This window comes from Barbatula barbatula, assembly GCF_947034865.1.
Source record: "Barbatula barbatula genome assembly, chromosome: 10".
NCBI lineage: Eukaryota > Metazoa > Chordata > Actinopteri > Cypriniformes > Nemacheilidae > Barbatula > Barbatula barbatula.
Window position 1 is genome coordinate 16,889,672 of NC_136773.1, and position 21,276 is coordinate 16,910,947.

Consider the following 21,276-nt stretch of genomic DNA (forward strand, 5'->3'; position numbering starts at 1 on the left):
GCTTGTCTAGAGAGTCACTCATTTAATTTCCACTGTAAAATATGCATCATGTAATAATGTTTTGTGCAGAAAGTTCCCTTCAGAACGTTCCATATCGGTGTTTCCCATATATCCTAATGTTGTTTATGCAGCATTGTCCATCAGGCGTAAAAGAATCTGGATGATGGTCTGAGATTGTGGTACCAGGACTGACATGGATCAAAGCAGCCTTTCCCTGCCCGTGGTACAATGAATTATAGTACACAAAATCACACAGGTACCTGCAACAATTGACCTCACTGTCACTGTAACAGATTTTAACGCTTGATAAATATGAAAGTGTACACAGTATTTGACTGGTTACCTTCCAGCATCCCTGGAGTAGATGACATCAAATCCCTTACATTTTAATTGTTTGCTGAGACGTCATGTCTATGATGGTGTCCAACTTTTCTGGTCCGCCCTTAATGCAGCAGTGTTAAAGACAACTCTCAACTCTGTCCTTGTAACAGTGGTAATTTCCTGTTAGCTCCAATGTGATCACTTTGGTCCCTGGAGCTATTCCCAAATGGATAACATAGAGGGATGATGTTATATGTTAACAAAGCATGATTCAATTTCTTTATTGGGTCCCATCAAGTCATGATAATGCAATATCGCTCGAGTAGGAGTGTGATAGTGTTCTTATATCAGCCTGGCTGTGATTATGCCAGAGGCCGCAGTCAATCACATCCGCTGATGAAAGAGCACTATCACACGACTACGAGAGCGATATTGCATTTATACAACAGTTCGACGGCACACGTTTATAGATATATCAGAAACCGTGGTGATACTGGTGGAATATCTCATGGCTCTCGGCCAATCAGATTCGAGAACCAGAAAGAACTGTTGTGTAATAAATGTTATTCAGCAGTTAAAGATAACTTTGGCGTCATCTGCCAGATATCATCAAGAACTTGCTGACATTTTGAGTAACTAACAGGAATCTCCTTAATATAAACCTCTGTGCCGACTCCAAGCCCACCATGTTAAGACCCTAAAACAACAAAACATGTTTTCTGTGAGACCAGACCATTAAAATGCTTTTTGAAGTTGAAGCACTGAAAAAAAAGACTTTTAGAATTTATTTGAAATTAAAACAAATTTGTGCAAATTGTTACAAAATAAAACTCCTCGGATCACTTACTTACAAATTGAAATTTTTACAACATGGTCAAGTAAGAAAAGACTTAAACCCCAAACTTAAAAATAATGACAGCTCTCCTAAATCTCAACGATAAATCAACAAAATACACGAAAACGTCTTTCTTTTTACTGAAAAACACTTAAAATGACAATTCATCTTGAAAATGAATCTCCTAATGCAGGCAAATACAAAGCATGCTGGGAAATACAGATCAACTGCCAAAGTAGTTGTATTTACAAACATTATTTATGTATAATCAACGTAAAATAAATAAGTAAACTTAATTTGACCCATAAATGGGCTTAACATAATAAAATTGAGTTGAATTTATGTAATAATTTGTTCAATTAAACTTACTCAGACTAAATAATTAAAATCTAAACAACCACAAGAAGTAGATTTTATTCACAAGTTTTCTTTTCGGTATTGTCACAAAGTTTTTTGCTAAAACCAGCAACATTAATAATTTCCTTTCATAAAATCTACTAAGGCGCAAAATCATTTTTTTCAGTGTAGGCCTACTGTACCTTCGCTGTGCTGCCTACCAACTTGGATTTACCAAATATTGTCGAAAAGGACCAAAACCTTAAATGCATAACGAAATAAATCTGTAAAATAATGTATAACAATAACGTCTTGTCATGAATTTGGTGCTAAATTAGTCGTTTATCAAACCCCACCCGTCACAAGAACAACAACTTCACGTGTGTCCTCCATTAGATTTTGTACAACTGGTTGGCAATTGAATTATTGTAATATTGCTTTTGCGACTGTAATTTGCGCTGTTAGTAAACGTTAAGTGCGCAATTGAGACTGTAGAACGACGTAGAGTGCATCGTCCATCTTTCTCCACATGGGAGAGCCATCTCATATACCATCAAAGACGAAGGACTCGCTCCTTTGAGCTCTCTCACCGAACAGGACGCGCATTTTAAATCCTACCATGGCGAAGGAGTGGCTCTGGCGTTCGTCCTTCCGCGACGCGAACTCCCTAATGAATATTCAACGATCTTCCGGACACTCGTCAGTTGGAGCCAATCATTTGGCACTGCTGGGCGTACGTCACGTTACGTAATTAATATTGATAAGCCAGGAGCCATAGTAGGATTCGTAAATTCGCTAAAGGGACTGGGGATCAGCTCATTAGCGCACGTCTGTCTCTCCTGTGCACTTGTCCGTCTCCTCCTCCGCCCCGCTGAAATCCACACAGACGCACAACACTGATGACAACGAATAACATTTCGAGCTCTCGCTAAAATAACGCTTTAAAGCTTGACAAAAATAACACGGTAGCAAAGAAAAGATGTTCCGAACGAGGGAGCCGTTCGAGAGCGAGAAGCTTGAACTCCAAGAGCTCAACCAAAGACTCAGCCAGTACTTACTTCGCTCCAAACAGTTGGAGCAAGAAAACGCCTGCTTGACAACCGAAATCAATTCAATCCGACAACACCGTTCTGGAGAATGGGAAGACAAACACATGTCAGAATTACGGGACACGAGAAGGCTGATGGAGCGCCTGTCCTTTGAGAAATGCAGAGCGGAGATGGAGCGAGAGAAACTGCGCAATGAACTTCAGATGCTTCAGGCGATGCGCTCGGATGAGGCTGCGGTGGGCAAAAGCGTCGATACCGAAGTTAAAGGGTGCGAGAGGCAGCTCCATCGCTCTCTTCAGACCAACGTTGAGCTGGAGGACCGGCTCATTCAGCTCGAAAACGAATACAAGTTTTTGGAAGACGGCCACAGGAAAGAAGTGAACCATCTACGGGACCAGGCGCGCTCCAGGGCCGTGCGCGTTGTCACGCAAACGTATCACGCTCCTCCGGTTACGATGGAAGAGATGCAGCACTATGCTGCCAACTTTACCGAAAGCTGTCAGGAGACCATGGACATGTATCGATTACAGGTGCAAGAAATCGAGGAGTCTATTAAAGCCGATCAGGCGATGCTGCAGGACATTCAGCGGGAGAAGAAGGAACACGCTGCACAGTTTAATAGGCTGCGCGAAGAGATTGAGAAGCAAACGCAAGTGCAGTTGCACCTTGAGGAGAAGCTCATGAACATGCAAGAACATTTCAGAGCTGAAGTCGATCAGTATCAGGTGGGTCGAGATGATTTAAGAAATAAAAAGTGCTTTATTGACGAAATCATATACCATCCTTCCTTGAATGCTGTGCCACACCCACTTTGAAAATGAAGATTGAAATTTTATCATAAACCTTTTTATAAACTCAAAGGGGAACGGATTAGAACACACACACACACACACACACACACACACAGTAATCCAAGCAGTCATCAACTTAATATATAACATTATCCAATTCAGCACCTGTTCTTAAAATGGCCCCTTAGGAGCTCAAATGAAGAGTGCATCAGCACTGCCAATATCCATGTTTACCATCACCAGCTCAATGTGCTTTAGAGAAATTGGGCGTTAATGCTTCATCCTACGGTTGCTTTTCTCCCGGGAGCATGACAGATGAGCAGTTATTAAAGCAAACATCACTAAAATGTTGTGGACTAAATTGATGAGCTGCATGGAGAATGTCAGACTTAATGTATGACTGCAGTTACTCTAATCGACCCATTACTTGCCAAATGTACTGGTCAGTCTCTAAACCAATAGCACGCCCTTTAAAATGTGCTAACTAAACAGACTGGTGGGTCTGGGTTCAATAGATCACTTTGATAAATGTATTTAGTTGAAACCATTTTACTTCCAGCTAATGTAGATATATTTTAAGGGTTGACACTTAAAGTGCCCACCAGAAGCGATCGGGTTTGTGACATCGTTCTGTATAATGGAAAAAGTGGGGAACTTTAGGAGATCCATTCTTTGCAGTTATTTACAAGATGGTTATTTGTATGAAATTAGTTGTATCTGATCTCTCTACATTGTTATTGTTGACTAGTAATATGAAGAGTTTGGTTCCAAAATGAGATAACTCAGATTTTTTTTTTTCAAAGATCATGTTATTTTACTGTGCATTCCATTTATTTAAATCAAGCAGCATTTTTTATTTATTTAAGCCATAATAACTAAAAAAATACAGCTAACTAACACAATAAAACTTCATAAAAACATTACAACATAAGAAAAAACTTAATTTTTGAGATATCTCATTTTGGAACCAAACTCTTCATATATTGTTTTATTTAAAATGCACGTGGCTTAAAATAAAGAAAAATGGTTTCAACTGGATGTTGCAAAAGCTTTAAACAGGTGCATCACAGAAACAGAAGCACTCTGAATATACTTTGAATCAATAAAATGAAAGTGCACACCTTTAAAAGAGAGAAATATGAGATTTAAATAACTTTTATAGTTTAAAGGTTTATTCGGCTATAAAATAATATCTTAGAAAGATAAAAATGCATCCAATAATAAAATAAATACTTTTTAAAGATAACAGTTATCTCCAAACTACCGGCTTTCTAATCAACATTTATTCCAAAATGTTTTCAGAACAAAAGCATAAACATTTTTAGCTTGAAGTTTCTAATTTATTGATTTATTTGAATTGATCAAAGATTAAACCATTTTCTTCCTGTCATACAGGTTATTATTGAGGATCTGGAGTATGAGCGCAGACTGCTCTCCAGCACTATATCAGCGAAGCTTAAGGACCATCAGGATCTCTTGCAGGTCAAGATGGGTCTCGCTCTGGAAGTGGCTGCATACAGGTAATGTTACATAAAATTACTGAATTAGTGCTCTGAAAAAGTGCTTTGGAGTTCCTTTAACTAGGCCACGTTTACACGATGAAAAACTGAAGTTTTTTCTTTGCGTTTTTGAAAAGTTTCACGTACACATGACAGCGTTATCAAATTGGTCTGGAAAACGGATAAAACCGCTTGTATTCGCCAGGCCAGTGGGAAACAGTACGTGCCTTGGCACATGCACAGTTATAAGCCAAAGGTGCTTTTTAATACCGTGGGTCGACATATATGTGGGTTTAAAGTCAGGCGAATGTAAATAGTGTGTCTCTGCTGGTCTTATATTTCACGCCTGCACCGTTTGACAGTTCCCTCATACATATAATGTGAGAGAAATACTGTTTTTGGTATGATGCCAGTTCAAGCACAGGGAGAAATGACCTTTTGTTGGGTCTTAAAGTGAAGCTCTTTTTTCCCGCATCCTCTTATGGCATTAAATATTAATAGCTAAATTAGTTCTGCTTTATAGACTTTGGGCTGATATGATGTCTCCAGTCTATAGAAGCAGTGTATGATGCCTTGAAAACATTTACAGTACATTTCAGAATTAAAAGTCTTAAATATAATGTAACACTGCTGAGTAAGAATATGCAAATCTCTAAACAGGCCTTGCTGGGATCATCATGAGGAAAGACGTTTTTTCTTGACAAAAAAATCTAATTTATTATAAATAAACATGCTCTAAAATATCTTGGATGTCTCTGAAACTCTGAACAGTGCTGTTTTGTTATGGGACAGAAAAACAGCTTGCAAATCCATGTAATGTTGATGGAGTGGAGGAAATGTTTTAAGTGTTGGAGAGTGTTTGCATAAAAGTTTTAAAGTAACAGCAGTTATAGCTGTAACTCAAGAGTATGTTTACAGACCGCCCCTAACATGAGCCTTGCAGATGTTAAAATGTATTTTTAGTTACTGCAGCAACAAAACAACTAATGCACGTCCCATGGCAAGTCCAATTATAGCTCCTCCCCTCCTCCCTTGGTGAACCCTCTTGTTTTTATGACCCAGTCAATGTACATATGAAGAAGCGTTAAAGCTGATTTATCATGAATCCTTATCCATAGATACTTCATAAAATATTACTTTAGCACTCAGAGTTATTCAATAAATGTGCACACAAAAATATGTCTAATAAAGTTAAAAGGTGAAATATTTAGCTTTCATACTATTCTTTGTGTTGTGTACAGAAACTTGTTTCTAGTTTGGCATTCTGTATACAAATCAAAATGAATTTGGTGGCTATTTTGCTTTTTAAAAATATCAAATAGAGGGGCTCATGCGCAGGTAGCAGTCATGAAAAATCTAAAAATATATTTTCAATGAAAATATATTCAGGATTCATTTCTCTGGCCATATGCCATCCATTATTTATTATAATTAGACTCTTTTGTCTGCAGATGTTCGGTCTGCTTAGTGTGTTGTTTAGAATATTTGGAAGATCTTCTGAGACACTCTGATGTCGGAGTGTCTTTCCATTCGTCCATGTAAAGCTGCAGCACATTCTAAGCCGTAATAAAAACAGACGGGTGCATTGTGCCTGTTATTTTTAGTGCAGTCGTTCAGAGGAATCACAGGGGACTTGCACGGGAATACTGAACTACAGCTCCAGAAAGTCAACTTATCTTTTGTTTTACAGCACATTTTCTTTATAATATCATTGCAAAGGTAGGATCAAAGCGTGTGACACACAACTTATTACACACAAGGATGGAAATAAGATGCTGCGCTTTGTGACCTTACCTGTGTTTCTGCTTAGGACAAGCTTGGTAGGGTTTTTTGGTTGTGTGAGATTTTGTTGGTGATGGCAGAGCATGAGGGTGGTCAGAACTCTCAAAAGAGGTGACAACTAGCCCCTATGCTTATGCTTATGCTGTTAGGTTTACTTTTTGATGTTTATGGTTGTGATTTTTACATTTTGTAATTGTCATGTTTTTCAGGGCACTTTTGGAAGAAGAAGGAAGACACGCTCAGATGTGGTCCAGTCAGCATTCAAGAGAAAGGACAATAGGTATTAGCTATAATTTCAATAATAAAACCAAATTTAAACAGTGTAATTGTTTACATTTCCAGTGACTATGGTATTTTTAACATAATTGTATGTTGTCTATCCAGATATAAAAATGCCACCCCATCCCTATACTCCAAGAGTCTCCACTACACCAGCAAGCTTGCTCAATACAAGAAAAAAATTCACAGGATATGATGTTAAATACATGGAGCCCATTTCCAGCATGAGACCTTCAGCTGTTTCAAGTCAGTTTCATTCTCAAGTGCCCTCCAGAATAGTGCCCATCACTGTATCAAATCGTGCCCAGCAAAGTCCCACTTCAAGAAGAGACATGATTGCTTTTACCAAAGCAGCGCAGGCAGCTGCAAAACCTAGTGTCTCTTCTCTTGCGACAAAGAGAGAAATAGATGTCGGAATTAAGCGCAAGGAGGTTTCTCAGCTTCTCAGCTCAGATCATTCACCGCCCAGAATTGGAAATACATCTAGCTCTTCTGCTTTACAAACCGCACAACCGAAGCCAATGGAAGTGGTATTGCCTACTATAAGCAAGGCCAGCATTGAAGAAAGCCACCAGAAAGAACCAAAGAGAATGGAGTCCAAACAAGATACATACCAAACTAAGACAGCAATGAAGGAAGAAAATCAGCATGTCAAAGTAAAAGAGTCAATAGCTAAAGATGAGAGAGATTTGAAAGGCCAACAGAAAGATGTTAGAGAAACAAACAGAGCCAAAGCAACTATGAAAGAAGAAACACATCGCATCAAAATTAAAGAATCAAAAGGTAAAGATGAGAGAGAGTCTGAAAATGTAGAGCCTAAGGTATTTGTAGGTGAGGAAAAAGTATTAGATGCAGTTTCCATGGAAGCTATAATTCAGCAGGTGATGAAACCTGCTGGTTTGGATCCTAAGGTTTGCTCATCCCCTGACTCCAAAATCACATACCATGTGGAGAAAACTGAGCAAGAGGATGGAACCACCAAAACTCAGATTGTCTTACAATCTAAAGTGGAGGAGGAGCTAGACCTGGAGGAAGATTCTGCCCTAGAGGAATTCCTCAGCAAGGGAGTCAAGAAAGTCACACTGGAGAACATTAAAGGAACCCCAACGGGAAACATGATTGAGAACCTGCTGAGTCTTGGTCTTGAAGGAGAGAGTTTGGGAAACAGGACTGTGAATGTGGAGATAATAGAAGAAACTGTTGAGTCTGAAAGTGATGAGGGTGAAATTGAAATAGAGGAGTCTATGGAGATTAAATCTAAACCAAATATCAAACCTTCTTCAATGTTCTTCCAAATCGAGGAGCTGGAAAGTGACACAAAGCCCCATGAGGAAAAACCTGAGATGAATGTCAGGAACAGCTCTGTGAAGGTTCAAGAAGTAACCAGAGAGGAAACTTTACCATATTTCTCCCATGGTCAAGAGTCGCAAGAATACTTCGTGTCCACACCCGAGGATAATATGTCTGAATCAGAGGAGGGGGGGAGGTTTATGTCTTATACTCATTATGGAGTCGTGGACGATCTGTCTGATGAGAGATATTATCAGGAAGAGGAGCTCAAAATGCCCACAGCTGAAGGTCACAGTTACAGAGATTCACCTGAGTACAACGACCACTCATTTAGCATCCCAGAATGCATCGAGGAGGAGGTGCATGTCTCTCCAACACTGCAACAATCCATTGTGGAGATCCTAAGAGAGGAATCATTAGATCCAGAACAACAGCTTCGAGGAGCTTTAGAACAAATCCAAGAGACTGTTTCTGGAGCCTTAAAGGAAGAACTTGCGTTTTTCACAAAAGGCAGAGAGATGCCTGAAAACCTCTCCGTGGACATCAAGAAAGTAGAACAAGCTACGGACAACGGAACCATGACCATTGTGGCGGAGTTGAACGTTTCTCAGACGCTGGAGGAGTCTGGGCTGCTCGAGGAACATGAAGACGATCCATCTGAAGAGCAGATAATGGCAGCGCTGAGCTCCACCCACCCAAGTCTCCAGCAGGCCCTGAGCGCTGGAGCTGGAAAGGGATACACTATGAAAGTGTCCCGAGAGGAGATTCAAATGGAGGGAATGCCGTGGATGACAAGTGAAGAAGAGATCAGATCCTGGAGTCCAACTGATGAGGTCAGCAAGACAGAGAAACACATCAAGCTGAGTCCTACTGAGAGATCCTTCACTTTTCAGATGGATGTGAACAACGGCTCTTCACCATCGGCAAGCGGAGGAGTCAGTGACGCTCAAGAGCAAAGAGGAACTACAGAGTTTCTGCAGACCCAGATGATTGACCCCCATTTGAAGGTCTGCCACGAGAAAAGAATCGCAACGGTTTATCTCGAAAGCCCGAAAGATGACTGACAAGCTGATGGGAGTAACATCCGCATATATGTTACAAATTTAAATATCAATGCCAATTATAAAGAAGAAAAAATGTGGACAAAAGAAATATGATTCGGTGGACCAAAATCTAAAATCCACAATTCACTTATTTTCTGTTATATATGACAAAGGGCAAGTACTTTAACACTGTTTTGGTATAACTTTGAATATATATATATATACTTTTTTTATTAACAACCTAGAATTTATTTAGCTTCAATTATATGCAGCAGGCTTGCTTGAAGTACAGAAGGTTAGATACAGATACACATTTTTGCAATGAACGTCATTTCGTCATCTTACAAAAATAGTAAAGTAAGAAGTATCTGTGATCATCATTGGCTCACCCTCTTGTCATTTCAAACCATTATGACTTTCTTTTTCCCTACAAAAGTTCATTTAAAGAACGTTGGTAACTGGCACTCATTCACTTGCGCTGTTCGGATACCAACTTTCTTCAAATATCTTCTTTTGTGTTCTTCAGAAGAAAGAAAGTCATACAGGTTTGAAATGAAAAGAGGGTAAGCAAATGATGACAGAATTTTCATTTTTTGGGGGGTGAACTATCCCTTTAAGATATTTTAGTAACAAATATTTTTGGTAACGCACATAAAATGTGTGAAGTGTGATCCACGTTTAGCCCCACTCACAGTGTCCAGCTCTTCTCAGGTTGGGAAATTCCATACTGTCCTTCCGGTCTCCCAGACATCTCTTAATCCTCAAATGACATTAGACCAGCAATGACTAATCTAGCAGCTCTTCTCTTGCTGGACGACACATTTCTCATCGCTCTGGTTACATACAGAGAGAGCAAAAGGGAGGAAGAGTACAGGAGAGTAAGTGTTTTACCCAAACATTAGAAATAAGTGCTAGGCACCTTACACAGGAGTGTTTAAGTGCTTCAGGAATAGCTAGTGGAGTGCTGATAAGTCTGTGTCACAGCCTATTACTCAGAATGAGGATTCTCATCCATTAAATGAGTGTGTCTAATGAGTGGCTATTTTTAGAACCCTTTTATACACACCTCACAGTAAAGCAGTGTAGCGGCTTTAGACTAAAGCTGTAAAAACCATTTAATCTATTTTTGTAATACCTTCATACGTTCTGTTTTGTCTTTTGATAGATTTCAAAGATATTTACATCGATGTTCATGTGATGGTAATAATGGTTGGGCATATTGTAAATGTATGTGTGGTGAGGATATGCTGTATTAGAACGAGAAGGTATGTGCTTGTTACTCTCATTTAATCTCATTCAGCATTTATTTCCAAGTATCACTTTTGCATTTTCATAAAGCTTTATAGAGGATCCATAAAATACACGATATGTTAACATATAAATGGTAGAAAATATGGATATTATGAACAGAAGACAGTTACGCTTCCTTATCCATACATTTGTTAGCTTTGAGGGAGAGATCTTTCAGCACGAAGTATCATTAAATATATGCGTCGGGTTGTACGACTGTGTGAACACTGTTTATGTGCATGTATGCTGTCATAACAGATTTACAGTATGCTGTTCAACATGCACAGCCATAGCAATAACTGTTTTGTTTGACAGACCATAATCACAAAAGGGATGTTTTGTGTGCTGTTTTACTCTTAAGAAAAGGTCTGTTTACTGTCTAAAGACTGATTTACAACCAAACACAATAAACAATCTCGTACGGACAATGTTAAGAGAGTCCCACTCAATTGACAAATCACAGTGAAGCTTGCCTGATGTTCTAGAAACATTGCCTTGTTTTATCTAGATTATCCTTGGGGAAATAGGACGAGGTCAAACATTCCAAACAGTCCAAGCCACATTCATGAGATCGACCTTGCGCCCAGTGCTCTTAAGAGTTAGAGATACTAGATTTCTGTTCAGTTGGAGATGACACCACCGCACAGAACGGAGGCCTTGTTTCAAGTCGACTTTCACTCTTATGGCTACCACGAACCTCTGGGGACCTAAAAGATAAACAAAACACCATCACACCATAGGGCATCTAGAAATATTAGCATTTCAATATTCCAATATTCAATATATAACCAATATTCACTTATATGCTACTTCTTATTTAAGTAAAATGTCAATGTATTGCTCTGAATACACAGTATTACAGGAGCACTTTCAGTGAAGTTTGTACTCTTCATTTGGCAGAAGACTCACTGAAACAGCATGTCCACAGTTCTTTGTGTGGCTTTGGTTTTCTTGTGCTGAGGACCGTACAGCATGTTATGAATATCCAAACACTGAAAGAGTTTGAGAATGATAATGTTGTTAGAAGAAAATGGTTGTGAATTCTGACCTCATAAACAATGTTATCAACAACAATGTTAAATCAAAGGTTATGAATTATGTTATAATTATAATAATAACCCATTTAACATTGATGCCACATTAAATCACTTATCTTTGCTATTTGGGACTAATTGTAATAATGCTTTGATAGTTGATCTTTAATGTTCATGAATTGATTATTAATATCAATTTAATGACTAGTCTTGTTCACCAAGAAAGCACAAAAAAGGGAGCTTTTTCCAATGTATATAATTTCCCCCGAATACATTTTCACAGTCAATTTAAAGCCCATATGTGTGAACTAAAGGTTATGCAACTGTTAATTCACGGCGCTGTGGACAGCTTGACTCTGATTTCCCAGACATAGTAGAGAGGCGGAGTGCATTTGGCACATAGATACTGTATAACAGCACAGCCTCAAATAAACTCCCTCTCATTCACTCGACAACATTCCCAAAACAGCAACGGTGGAAAAACACACTCAGAATTACAACATGACAGAAGCACTTTCATAAAAACACAGGAAAATAACAGTTCAAAGTTTCCTTGATGTTTAAAAAGTCTCCGTTGATGTTCACTTTCCATTATCGGCACTGCAAGCGATGTCATAGAGGCCGGGTGAAGCAAAACAATCATGCCGCCTCTCAAAAATGTGTGTGGGTGCGAGTCTTTAACAAAGAAATATTGTCTTCATTGGTGCCTTAAAACAATTGCTTCCTTTAAAACATAAGGAAAATAAATGCCTCGCTCTGTTTTAAATGCAAACCACTGGCTTTGAGCCAAAGTGTGGTCTAAACTGGGGTTGCTCTGCACTTCAGCTCATGCCGTGATTTCAGCAGAAAGAACATGATATGAGCTCATTCTATCTGTCAGAGGTAACAGAGAAAGGTTATAAGCCTGAGGAGATGCAGAGCCCGGGGCCATTGATTGACAAAGACCCTCCACACAACAAACAAAGAAACGTAGCAACAGTGTTTACTTATAGACAAGTGGGTACAGGTCTCCAGAGATTAAAAAAGTCACACTATCCCTTATTTACCTTTGTTGGAATAAAAACGCTATAAGCACATTAAGGAAATACTCCAAATTTGATAATTCACCTGGAATAAAAGTGATCAGGATTTATAATCTTTGTGCATCAGATCAAGATCAGATTAGTGTTCGCGTTTTGTTTACTAATTTTTTGCTACAGCAATAACTCTGATGTAGATAAATCTAATTGAGAACTAAGGTGTGGCATGACTCCTGAAGGACACACTTTATTGAGAGAGGAGTGGCCTGTGCAAGAATATTATTGTCCAGTCTAAATATAATCAGAATTTAAAGTTTGTCGTTTCTATGCTGTTAGCAGACTTGGTGGAGTCAATGTTGCTATAGTGACTCCAGTCAGACCTTTCTAACAAAGAAATTGATTGGGAGTGCAGAAATGGCACACTTTTAATAGTGCTCAAATATGACTGAACTAAACATAGTGTCCATGTCTATTCCACCGTTAAAGGACCAGTGCACCCAAAAATGAAAATCTGTCATCATTTACTCACAGTCAAGTTGGTCCAAATCTGTATACATTTCTTTATTCTGATGAACACAGAGAAAGATATTTGGAAGAATGCTTATAACCATACAGTTCTTAGCTGTCACTGACTACCAGGGTAGAAAAAATCTTTATAAATGAGTTTATTCTGATGAACACAACAGAAGATATTTTGAAGAATTTAGTAGAGCAAATCAGACTAACATTGTATTTTTTTCTACCAAAAACTGTTTGGTCACAAGCATTTTTTCAAATGTGTTTTTCCGTGTGCCTCAGAACAAACAAAAAGTGATGACGGACTACAAATCTGGGGTATACTGTTCCTTTCGGTTTGTTCAGAGACTTCTATGCTTCTTTAAGTCTAGAGGATTTGTCCTTTAAATTAAATTCAGTGCCCTATTATCTGATGAACTCGGCAAAGCTCCAATAGCCAGAAGGACTAAGAACACAATTTAATTCCCTGAGACATAAGCATTCACTCTCCCCTCCAAGATTACTGCATAGCTCTGTGGACATTATGTCCTAACAGACCTTGGTCTAAATAGCGGTTGGTGCAACTTTGTGTGAAGTCACAATGAAAACTACCAGTTCCGTGTGTGTCTTCAGAGTTATTGCATTTAAACTAAGAAAGATGTGCACTAAAAAACAGGCGACTCCTCAACATAGCATGTGTGTTATTTCCGATTCACCTTTCTGAGGGTCCTGTGGGCGTGTCTCATCTGGCCCTGTGTCATCTCCACTCCACCAATCAACTGCAGTGCTTCTGCCATCTCTGCGCTCAGTTCACCAAAGGTGCTCTTTTTTAGAGCTAAAGTCTCTCTCTGAATCTGAGCACTTTTCTGACAAAGCGAAACACACATCTTATAACATATATCCCCTAGTTGTATCTGACAAATGAAATATGGCTGAGTTTTACTATCAATATACAGTAATAAGGATTAGTTTAATATCGAAAGGTAAATCTGTGTACACCATATCCAGTTGTTGTTTTTTTAAACCGACCTCCTGCTGTCCGGTTAGTAAGAGGAAATGACTGTAGTCATCTTGGACCGTTAAGGTGGCCGCATCCCGTGGGCCTAGTGCACTCTTGTAAACGCTTATGCTTTCCTCAAAATACTGTGCTGCTAAATCTTTTCAATCACACATAGAAGAACATAGTCAGAATCTTTCACAGTTTCCTCTCACATTATTTTCACATAGAGACACAATACATATAGTAAGTGCAGTCACCGTTATGTTGAGGCTCTGAAGTGGAGGAGTAAGCCAGTGCCAAACTGTGAGCAATGTGGGCCTCCTCTAGACCTCCAGGACTCTGACTAAGCGCAATGGAATGAGCCTTCAGAGTGAAGGAGACAGAGAACAGGCAAAAACAAAGAGACACTCTAGATTTATCACATATCAAACACCAAATTATTAAAAGAGAGTTAAGAGAGTGGTTTGCTTCAAAGGGATTTAAAGGGATGAAGGTGAGTAAATAATGAAATAATTTTCATTCTTGGGTATCCCTTTAGTGGTCCAATTCTGTTCCTTAAATTTAATGTGAGACTGTTTTATCAGATGCACGCGCCTAACCTAAACTTAACTGTTTGTTGATCGGTCTGGCTAGTGGCTAATAATATAACTTTATATTTTATTATTACTTTATATTCATATTTTATTGTATAATAATTATATTAAATAAACAATTTGGTAAATGGGTAATTTAACATTTACTGTAAGTTCTCCTACTGGTTACCCAAAATACTGACTAGACATACTTTTACATGTAATGTAATATAAAATAGAATAATCTCTGCAGTTTTTACCTGTAGAAGATGCTCAATAGCTCTGTCCAGGTGTCCCTGTGTCTGTTCAATGGCTGCCATATTCCTGTATATAAGGCAGATACGACTTAGTTGACCTCCATCTCGAATCAACTCCAAGGCTTTTTCACATTGACCGAGGGCCTCCTCAATTCTGCCCTGACGCTGGTACACTCTTTAACACAAAACAAGCACACACACATATGACAAAGATGTCATTTATCTAGTAACATATCCACATTGTCATATGCAGCACACTGTTGACCTCCTTACACATGTCATCACTGTAAGAATGCGCCAGTAATGCCAAACTTGGGTGAAAATGCCAGAAGACAATGAAAGAAAGATGCTTAAGCAGTGAGGACTTGTTCCAGTTGACTGTTCATGGCCACTGGTAAAAGTACTGCTGTATTCTGACAGGATTTTCCCAGCACATTCAGGTGAATAAGCATTTGTCTCTTTTATTAAGATCTGGAGTTCAGCAAATCCAGATATTCCCAGCAGTACTGAACTCAATGCAGCAGAGCTCATGTCTTTATTAGGTCTGATTCTCCTCTCTCAATATCAGCCTGGAGGCATTCAGTCTCCCTCCTGAACAATGCACAGAGGACTGACTCACAGCTTTCACTGTTCGCAGATACAGAACAGACTATTCTATACAAGCCATTCTGTTCATTTAGCAAAAACACACCCTGTTTTCAAATAACTTCAGTTATGCTATTTAAAATTGTACTTTCAATATTATACAGACTCTTGGGCCCCACATCTTCAATGTGGACATCTTTCATGTGGAGACCAGAAGCAGACATGATCAAGGAGAGACTTCATGTCGCATAAATCTAACTTGCTAAAAGCAAAAGTCCTTCTGGATTCTTCCACTCTAATGGATCACTAACTCGATTCCCCTCTCTCTAGGAGAGTAACCTGCTCATCCAACATGTCTGCCCCATCAATACAAGGATACCGAATTAACCTTTGCAGCATTTCAGAAGATGGGAATGCCTAGCTGCACCATGGTGTTCCGCAGAACACAAAAGAAGATATTTTGAAGAATGTTGGTAACGGAACAACGGCGGTACCCATTAACTTACAAAGGTTCTGTGTCCATACAATAACAGTAAATGGGCACCTCCATTGTTTGGTTTCAATCATTCTATAGTAGATCTCTTTTGTGTTCTGCAGAAGAAGGTCATACAGGTTTATTTTGAGATGTCAGAAACCATTTTATGGGAAATATTAGTTTGATGTTTTCTGACATCAAAATCCACATAAAGATAAAGGTATAAATCTGCAATTTTTTGTATTAAACAAAGTTGTCGATTTAGAGGTAAACATGACGTTATGAAGTAAAATGTTTGGTTATACGATACAAATGTGCATATATGAAGAATTTGAGAAGTACACCAGCATTGATGATCTCAAATCTACACACATGGACTATTTTCACAAGCCACAACATTTAAATTATGATTTAATGGGCTTTTAACTCTACTACTTATACAGGTAGCATACTTACAGTTAACATTATGCTTAATTTGTCATACCGACCATAATTAATCTAATGCTAGCATTATGAATGTTTCTTATCTTTACTATGGTGTATATTTTGCAGTTGCAATATATATTGCATGTTGTCCAACCACACCAGATAACCAAAGAACAGAAAACTTATACAGAAAAATGATAACATCTTGATTTGACTGTGCTATCTGATTTACTTTAACTCATGGGAAAAGCAACATGTCAAATACTGTATGTGTTTTTAAACCTGACTCTAAGGTTTTCTCACAGGATCAAGTGTGTAAGCTGGATCACCCTGGCAACTTTTCAAGCCTGCATAAAAAATCCCAGACTCTGAGCCTCCATTTAGGGGCAGCTGGGAAGTGCCAACTCCACTGCCTCCCCGCCTGGGAACACAAACCTAAACACATCACGTTATGCCACACAGTGCCCAGGCAATACCGGCCGTCCTCTCAGGGATCATCTGTGGGAGGAGAGATATAATCTGGAAAGAGAAATCTGATTTAATGTCCGTGGTACAGGGGCGTAATGCAATTAGAGATTTTTGACATGAACTGCCAAGTAGTCCCCCAAGCCTTCTGCTTAGTAATTGTTAACAGACCAATACTGACGCAGACTGGGTATGAAAGATTCTGCTTTGATAAAAAAGTGTAACTGTAAGGGGGCCAAGCAAAACAAAGTGGATTTAAAGAGACATTGCTTTAAAAATTAAAGAAACATTTTGCAGATGGATTACGTCATGCTTTCATAACAGTTCTTTGAGTTTGCCAAGTTTAGTTTTACTCAATTAACATAAACTAATGTTCTTTTGTAAGAGAGTGGTCTCAAAGGTAAAAAGCAGCTCCAAACAGAACTGTTTAAATATGTTAAAACAGCATCATAGCGCACACACTCTTTTACCTACAGTTGCCTGTGGGGAAAGACTCAACTTGCATAGAATTACTATAGGCTTGTCTAATTGCTTATGGAGATATGCGTTGACTGTGGACGTATGTTTTTTGGAGGTATGTGTTGACTGCACAGTTACACTCATTTAGAATATTTCAACACAGGCTATTCGGTCAACCTCAAACAAAGAAAGCTGTTACTACAACTACTATTTCCCACATTCTTGCGATACAACAAAACACCAAACTCCTAATCCCTGACCTATAATCCAATAACACTTCATCCTCACTGGCAAAGATGGCACATGGCCTTTACTGACACAACAGTAATAAAACCGGAGATGGTACTACTGTTGCTATCCACTCACAACAAAAACAAAGCAAACCACAGCCATTCACTGTCACAGTCAAACCTGGTGAGAGCAGCCATAATAAACATACAAATCAATACAAGCTATTGAATAAGTTCTTCAAGTGTTCCTGTGATACAACAATTCCCCCTGAGAAACAATAGATCTTTAGATAACGCTGTCTCTCAAATGCAAACCTAAATTATTCTGCATAGCAACCCTTTGGTTCACTTATTCTTAATTTATTGATTCAAGTGAACTCTACTTACTACTCTGAATGTGACCGACCACTGTCTGCAAAAAACGTCAAAACACATTTCCACCAGAACTTACTTTAAACTCTAAGCACACATGTTTATTTAGCTATAGGATTTAACACATACCACAAACGGTTGTAAATGACACTTATTATTACTATGAACTAAATATAATCCAGACCTTAAAATACATTTACTGAAATAAACTGAAAAAGAAATGCATTTATCCAATTTAAAAATAACATTTTAAGTCAAACTTCAATCAAAATCTTGATATAGTCAACTGCTGTTGAGAAATATTGTGGATCAGGAGCACCACCTTGTGGTGAAATAGATCCCCTTCACTTCTGATATTATCTTGGGACAGGAGGTCATGTAATGGTTCTTTTGGTTTGCCAAACTCCTTCCAGAGCACAAAATCTAACTTAATGTAGTGTAAACACATACTGATGCATATATGAAAGCGTTCATTGTGTTCACTGTGTTAACTTGGAAAAACATGGATTCAAACTTGAACCTGATATTTGAAACTGCAGAAGTCAAAAGAAATAAATAGACCACAGCATGTGATTGACTGTAGAGGTTTGTTTAAATATCAAAGTGAACTCGGCTGTCTTGACTACATCAGGATGTATTTTGGGTTACAATAAACCTTGATTCTTCAATGAAACGTGTTAAACCGCAAATGCAGGTCAAATGTTTTGTGTTTTTATCTAATGTAAGTCAACACAGGTTTAAAAAGCTGTTGTACCTTGCTAAATTAGTAGATATCTCATACTCTGTGTCCAATCTGTCCTCCTTCCCAATTGCTTCTTGTGCGACAATGTCTCCCATTATTGTTTTTGCCTCCTGAAAGCTAGACTCGGCCTTTGCAAGAGTTCACATTGTTAAGAACTTGTCAAATGTAAACATTTTTACAATTCATTTGTTTTCTACATGATGAATGACACAAATCTTCTGTGAAGACACTAAGAAGTCATAAGACACTATGAAGTGTAATATTATCACACACACACGCAAATATTCATCTATCAACAAATATTACGCAAGGATATTTTCCCAGAAATAGAGTTGCACTTCCTAGAGTTTGATGTGCACTGAGGCAGCATTTGAGGTAGCTCACTCTCTCCCCCTGCTGGCTGGAACTGAGTACTTCAAGTGCTTGGGATGCATGTTCTTCTGCCTGATGTGGCCAACCTTGAAAAATGGGAGGTAATAGACTTTTAAGTACATTTAATAAATGCCTGTCTAAAAGAGTACTTGTTTCGATATTTCCATTAACAATATATTATTGGAAAACATCAATAACTTGCTTGGTTCCTGTACTCATCCCATAAATTGTTTGGTTCCAGTGCTGATCTGTCTATTACTTCTGAACAGCTTCGAAAATATATTTTCTGGTTAGCGTACGTTGTACTTGAGTTCTAATGTTTACGAAAAAATGTCTACAAAGACCCTGATATAATGAAAAATCTATATAATTTCTAACATATCAAATAATACTCTAGCCATTTACATTTAGTCATTTAGCAGACGCTTTTATCCAAAGTGACTTACAAAGAATTCAGGGAGCAATAAGCGATATGTCATACAAAGAGCAATAGTACAATAGGTGTTAATACAAAGTTACTAGTTTCAACAAAAGCTAGCTAGACCACTACCTGTTGAGAGAAGAGGGTGTACGTTTAACACGTGAAACTGTGAATAAATGTACCTTTGTATTGCAAGTAGGCTTTAGCCAGCCTAGACTGAGCTTGGACCACCGCAAAATGCTCATTTCCATAAACCAGTCTGCTCAGTGCCAGGCATCGCACAAGCTCTTGAATACAGGCATCATACTGTTAAGGTCACACAAGCACATAGTTATACCATTAAACCAGTCCATTTAACAGGACAGGATGAGCGTGTATGAGAATGATTTTATTAACCCACCTCTTCTCTATCAGCTAAAGACTGCAACCGTCTCTCACAAATTGAAAGTTTTTCTGCAGGTGTCATCATGCTGTAGTTCCTCGCATCATCTTCTTTCTGTGAGATTATTGTTGAATCAGCTCCCTGCGAGGATTCTCCTGAACTTGCACTGCTGTCCATGTTTAACCTGGTCGATATGTAAAGAATTTGTAAAGAAAACAGCAGCTTTTTGGGCAGGTAAGAAGTATTTTCCCCACAGATTTTGGGAAACGTTCTTACAGCATATATTCGACCAAATCACAGGAAAACCTTTCAGTAACAGTCTACGTGTATTATATAGCTAATTATACAGTGCAACGTTGTTTATCTATTTGGTAAACGTGTGTAATCTACAGTAAGTGTTTAAAAAGACAAATAATAAAAACTCTGCTGAATAAAACCTTTTAATTGGACTTTGTAGGCTCGGTCTCTCCTATAAGAACTACAGTATTTAAAGAATCAACAAAATCTGCGAGTCTGCAGACGCAGATACATACGATTCGTCATCCAGTCCAGATACACAGCTCTGCTGTGACGCGCATAATAATCCGCTCCGTGGGGCTGCTAGACTCATGTTAGTGACGAAAAGCAACGCAACTTGTTTAATAACGATTCAGAGTTTTCTACTACTATTAGTTTTTAATGAATTATGGGCTTTGCAGACTGAGAAGTAGATCTATGCAACCATGTAACGAATATGCCGAAAATCCAAACAAACGCTGTGATTGGTTATCTCGGGTCATGTGACTGTCAAGGCTGTGCTATAATGAAGGGAATGTTGTTGCCTTTAAACCTCTACATTTTCAGCATTTGGTATTGAAACCTTCGTGCCAGTTACTTTACAAAAAATTGCCTTCATTCAATTATACAATGAACACATCCATAATTTAGAAATGTTTGTATTTCTCATCTCATTAGACACATGACAGGAACTAAAATACAACAGAACATTATGTAATTTTTTTCTGTATGTTTCCCCCTTTTCTGATCACCACGGAAACCTGAAGATCATCTAAAGGTTGAAAGATCACATTAGAACAGGGGTCTCCAACCTTTTTGTAAGCGAGGGCCTCTAACTTTAAACATGTGATGCCTTATTTTTACGCTCACAGAACCAAAACAGTTTTCTTATATTAAAGAATATATCAAAGCTTATAATCCTTGCTTATAAGAAAACGTTCATGACGATGTAGCATTTGGCTGATCGGTATAGGCACAGATTTATTATTGGTGAGCCCTGTGTTTAGAGGGCACCTTACAGAGTTCATGCGGACTACCAGGTGCCCACGGGCACCACGTTGGAGACCACTGCATTAGAATTTTTTTTTTTATGTGTATCTGATATTGAATTAGCCTGCTACCTTAAACGTATGTCTGCAATACGTCTGCTAAAGATCTGGAGATCTTAAAAATATCTGA

At 38.4% G+C, this 21,276-nt stretch overlaps 3 protein-coding genes across 4 annotated transcripts; 1 reads left to right on the plus strand and 2 right to left on the minus strand.

The window, feature by feature from the left end:
• Positions 1-79: 79 nt before the first annotated feature.
• On the minus strand, positions 80-998 carry pgpep1l (pyroglutamyl-peptidase I like; the record flags this gene model as incomplete). The annotated part of the gene is given in 5 exon segments (XM_079465989.1): positions 80-260; positions 344-406; positions 408-457; positions 461-548; positions 907-998. Coding segments are annotated over 5 exon segments (474 nt in total), but the record flags the coding sequence as incomplete, so codon positions are not given.
• A 1,239-nt stretch (positions 999-2,237) lies between these two features.
• On the plus strand, positions 2,238-10,942 carry synm (synemin, intermediate filament protein). The gene is made up of 4 exons (XM_079466205.1): positions 2,238-3,266; positions 4,728-4,852; positions 6,823-6,893; positions 6,998-10,942. The coding sequence occupies exons 1-4, from the start codon at positions 2,472-2,474 to the stop codon at positions 9,244-9,246; spliced, it is 3,240 nt and encodes a 1,079-aa protein (XP_079322331.1). The 5' UTR covers positions 2,238-2,471; the 3' UTR covers positions 9,247-10,942.
• Positions 10,490-20,634, minus strand: ttc23 (tetratricopeptide repeat domain 23). 2 transcript variants are annotated; one of them, XM_079466206.1, is made up of 11 exons: positions 20,355-20,634; positions 19,840-20,005; positions 19,622-19,745; positions 18,963-19,104; positions 18,659-18,784; positions 14,896-15,067; positions 14,321-14,426; positions 14,093-14,220; positions 13,780-13,929; positions 11,425-11,507; positions 10,490-11,222 (listed from the first exon to the last, which is right to left on the minus strand). In XM_079466206.1, the coding sequence occupies exons 1-11, from the start codon at positions 20,429-20,431 to the stop codon at positions 11,108-11,110; spliced, it is 1,389 nt and encodes a 462-aa protein (XP_079322332.1). In that variant the 5' UTR covers positions 20,432-20,634; the 3' UTR covers positions 10,490-11,107. The 2 variants fall into 2 exon arrangements, with proteins under 2 accessions (XP_079322332.1, XP_079322333.1); XM_079466207.1 differs by having other exon boundaries at positions 10,495-11,222; positions 20,259-20,598.
• Between the last annotated feature and the right edge of the window lie 642 nt (positions 20,635-21,276).

Bases quoted from the DNA above. Each gene is read 5' to 3' on its own strand.
- synm (XM_079466205.1), top strand. From the start codon at position 2,472: ATGTTCCGAACGAGGGAGCCGTTCGAGAGCGAGAAGCTTGAACTCCAA. The intron at 4,853-6,822 runs GTAATGTTACAT...CATGTTTTTCAG, and splicing joins CTGGAAGTGGCTGCATACAG to GGCACTTTTGGAAGAAGAAG. The intron at 6,894-6,997 runs GTATTAGCTATA...TTGTCTATCCAG, and splicing joins TTCAAGAGAAAGGACAATAG to ATATAAAAATGCCACCCCAT.
- ttc23 (XM_079466206.1), bottom strand. From the start codon at position 20,431: ATGAGTCTAGCAGCCCCACGGAGCGGATTATTATGCGCGTCACAGCAG. The intron at 20,006-20,354 runs GTATGTATCTGC...CATATCGACCAG, and splicing joins TCTGGACTGGATGACGAATC to GTTAAACATGGACAGCAGTG. The intron at 19,105-19,621 runs GTACATTTATTC...CCATTTTTCAAG, and splicing joins AGCCTACTTGCAATACAAAG to GTTGGCCACATCAGGCAGAA.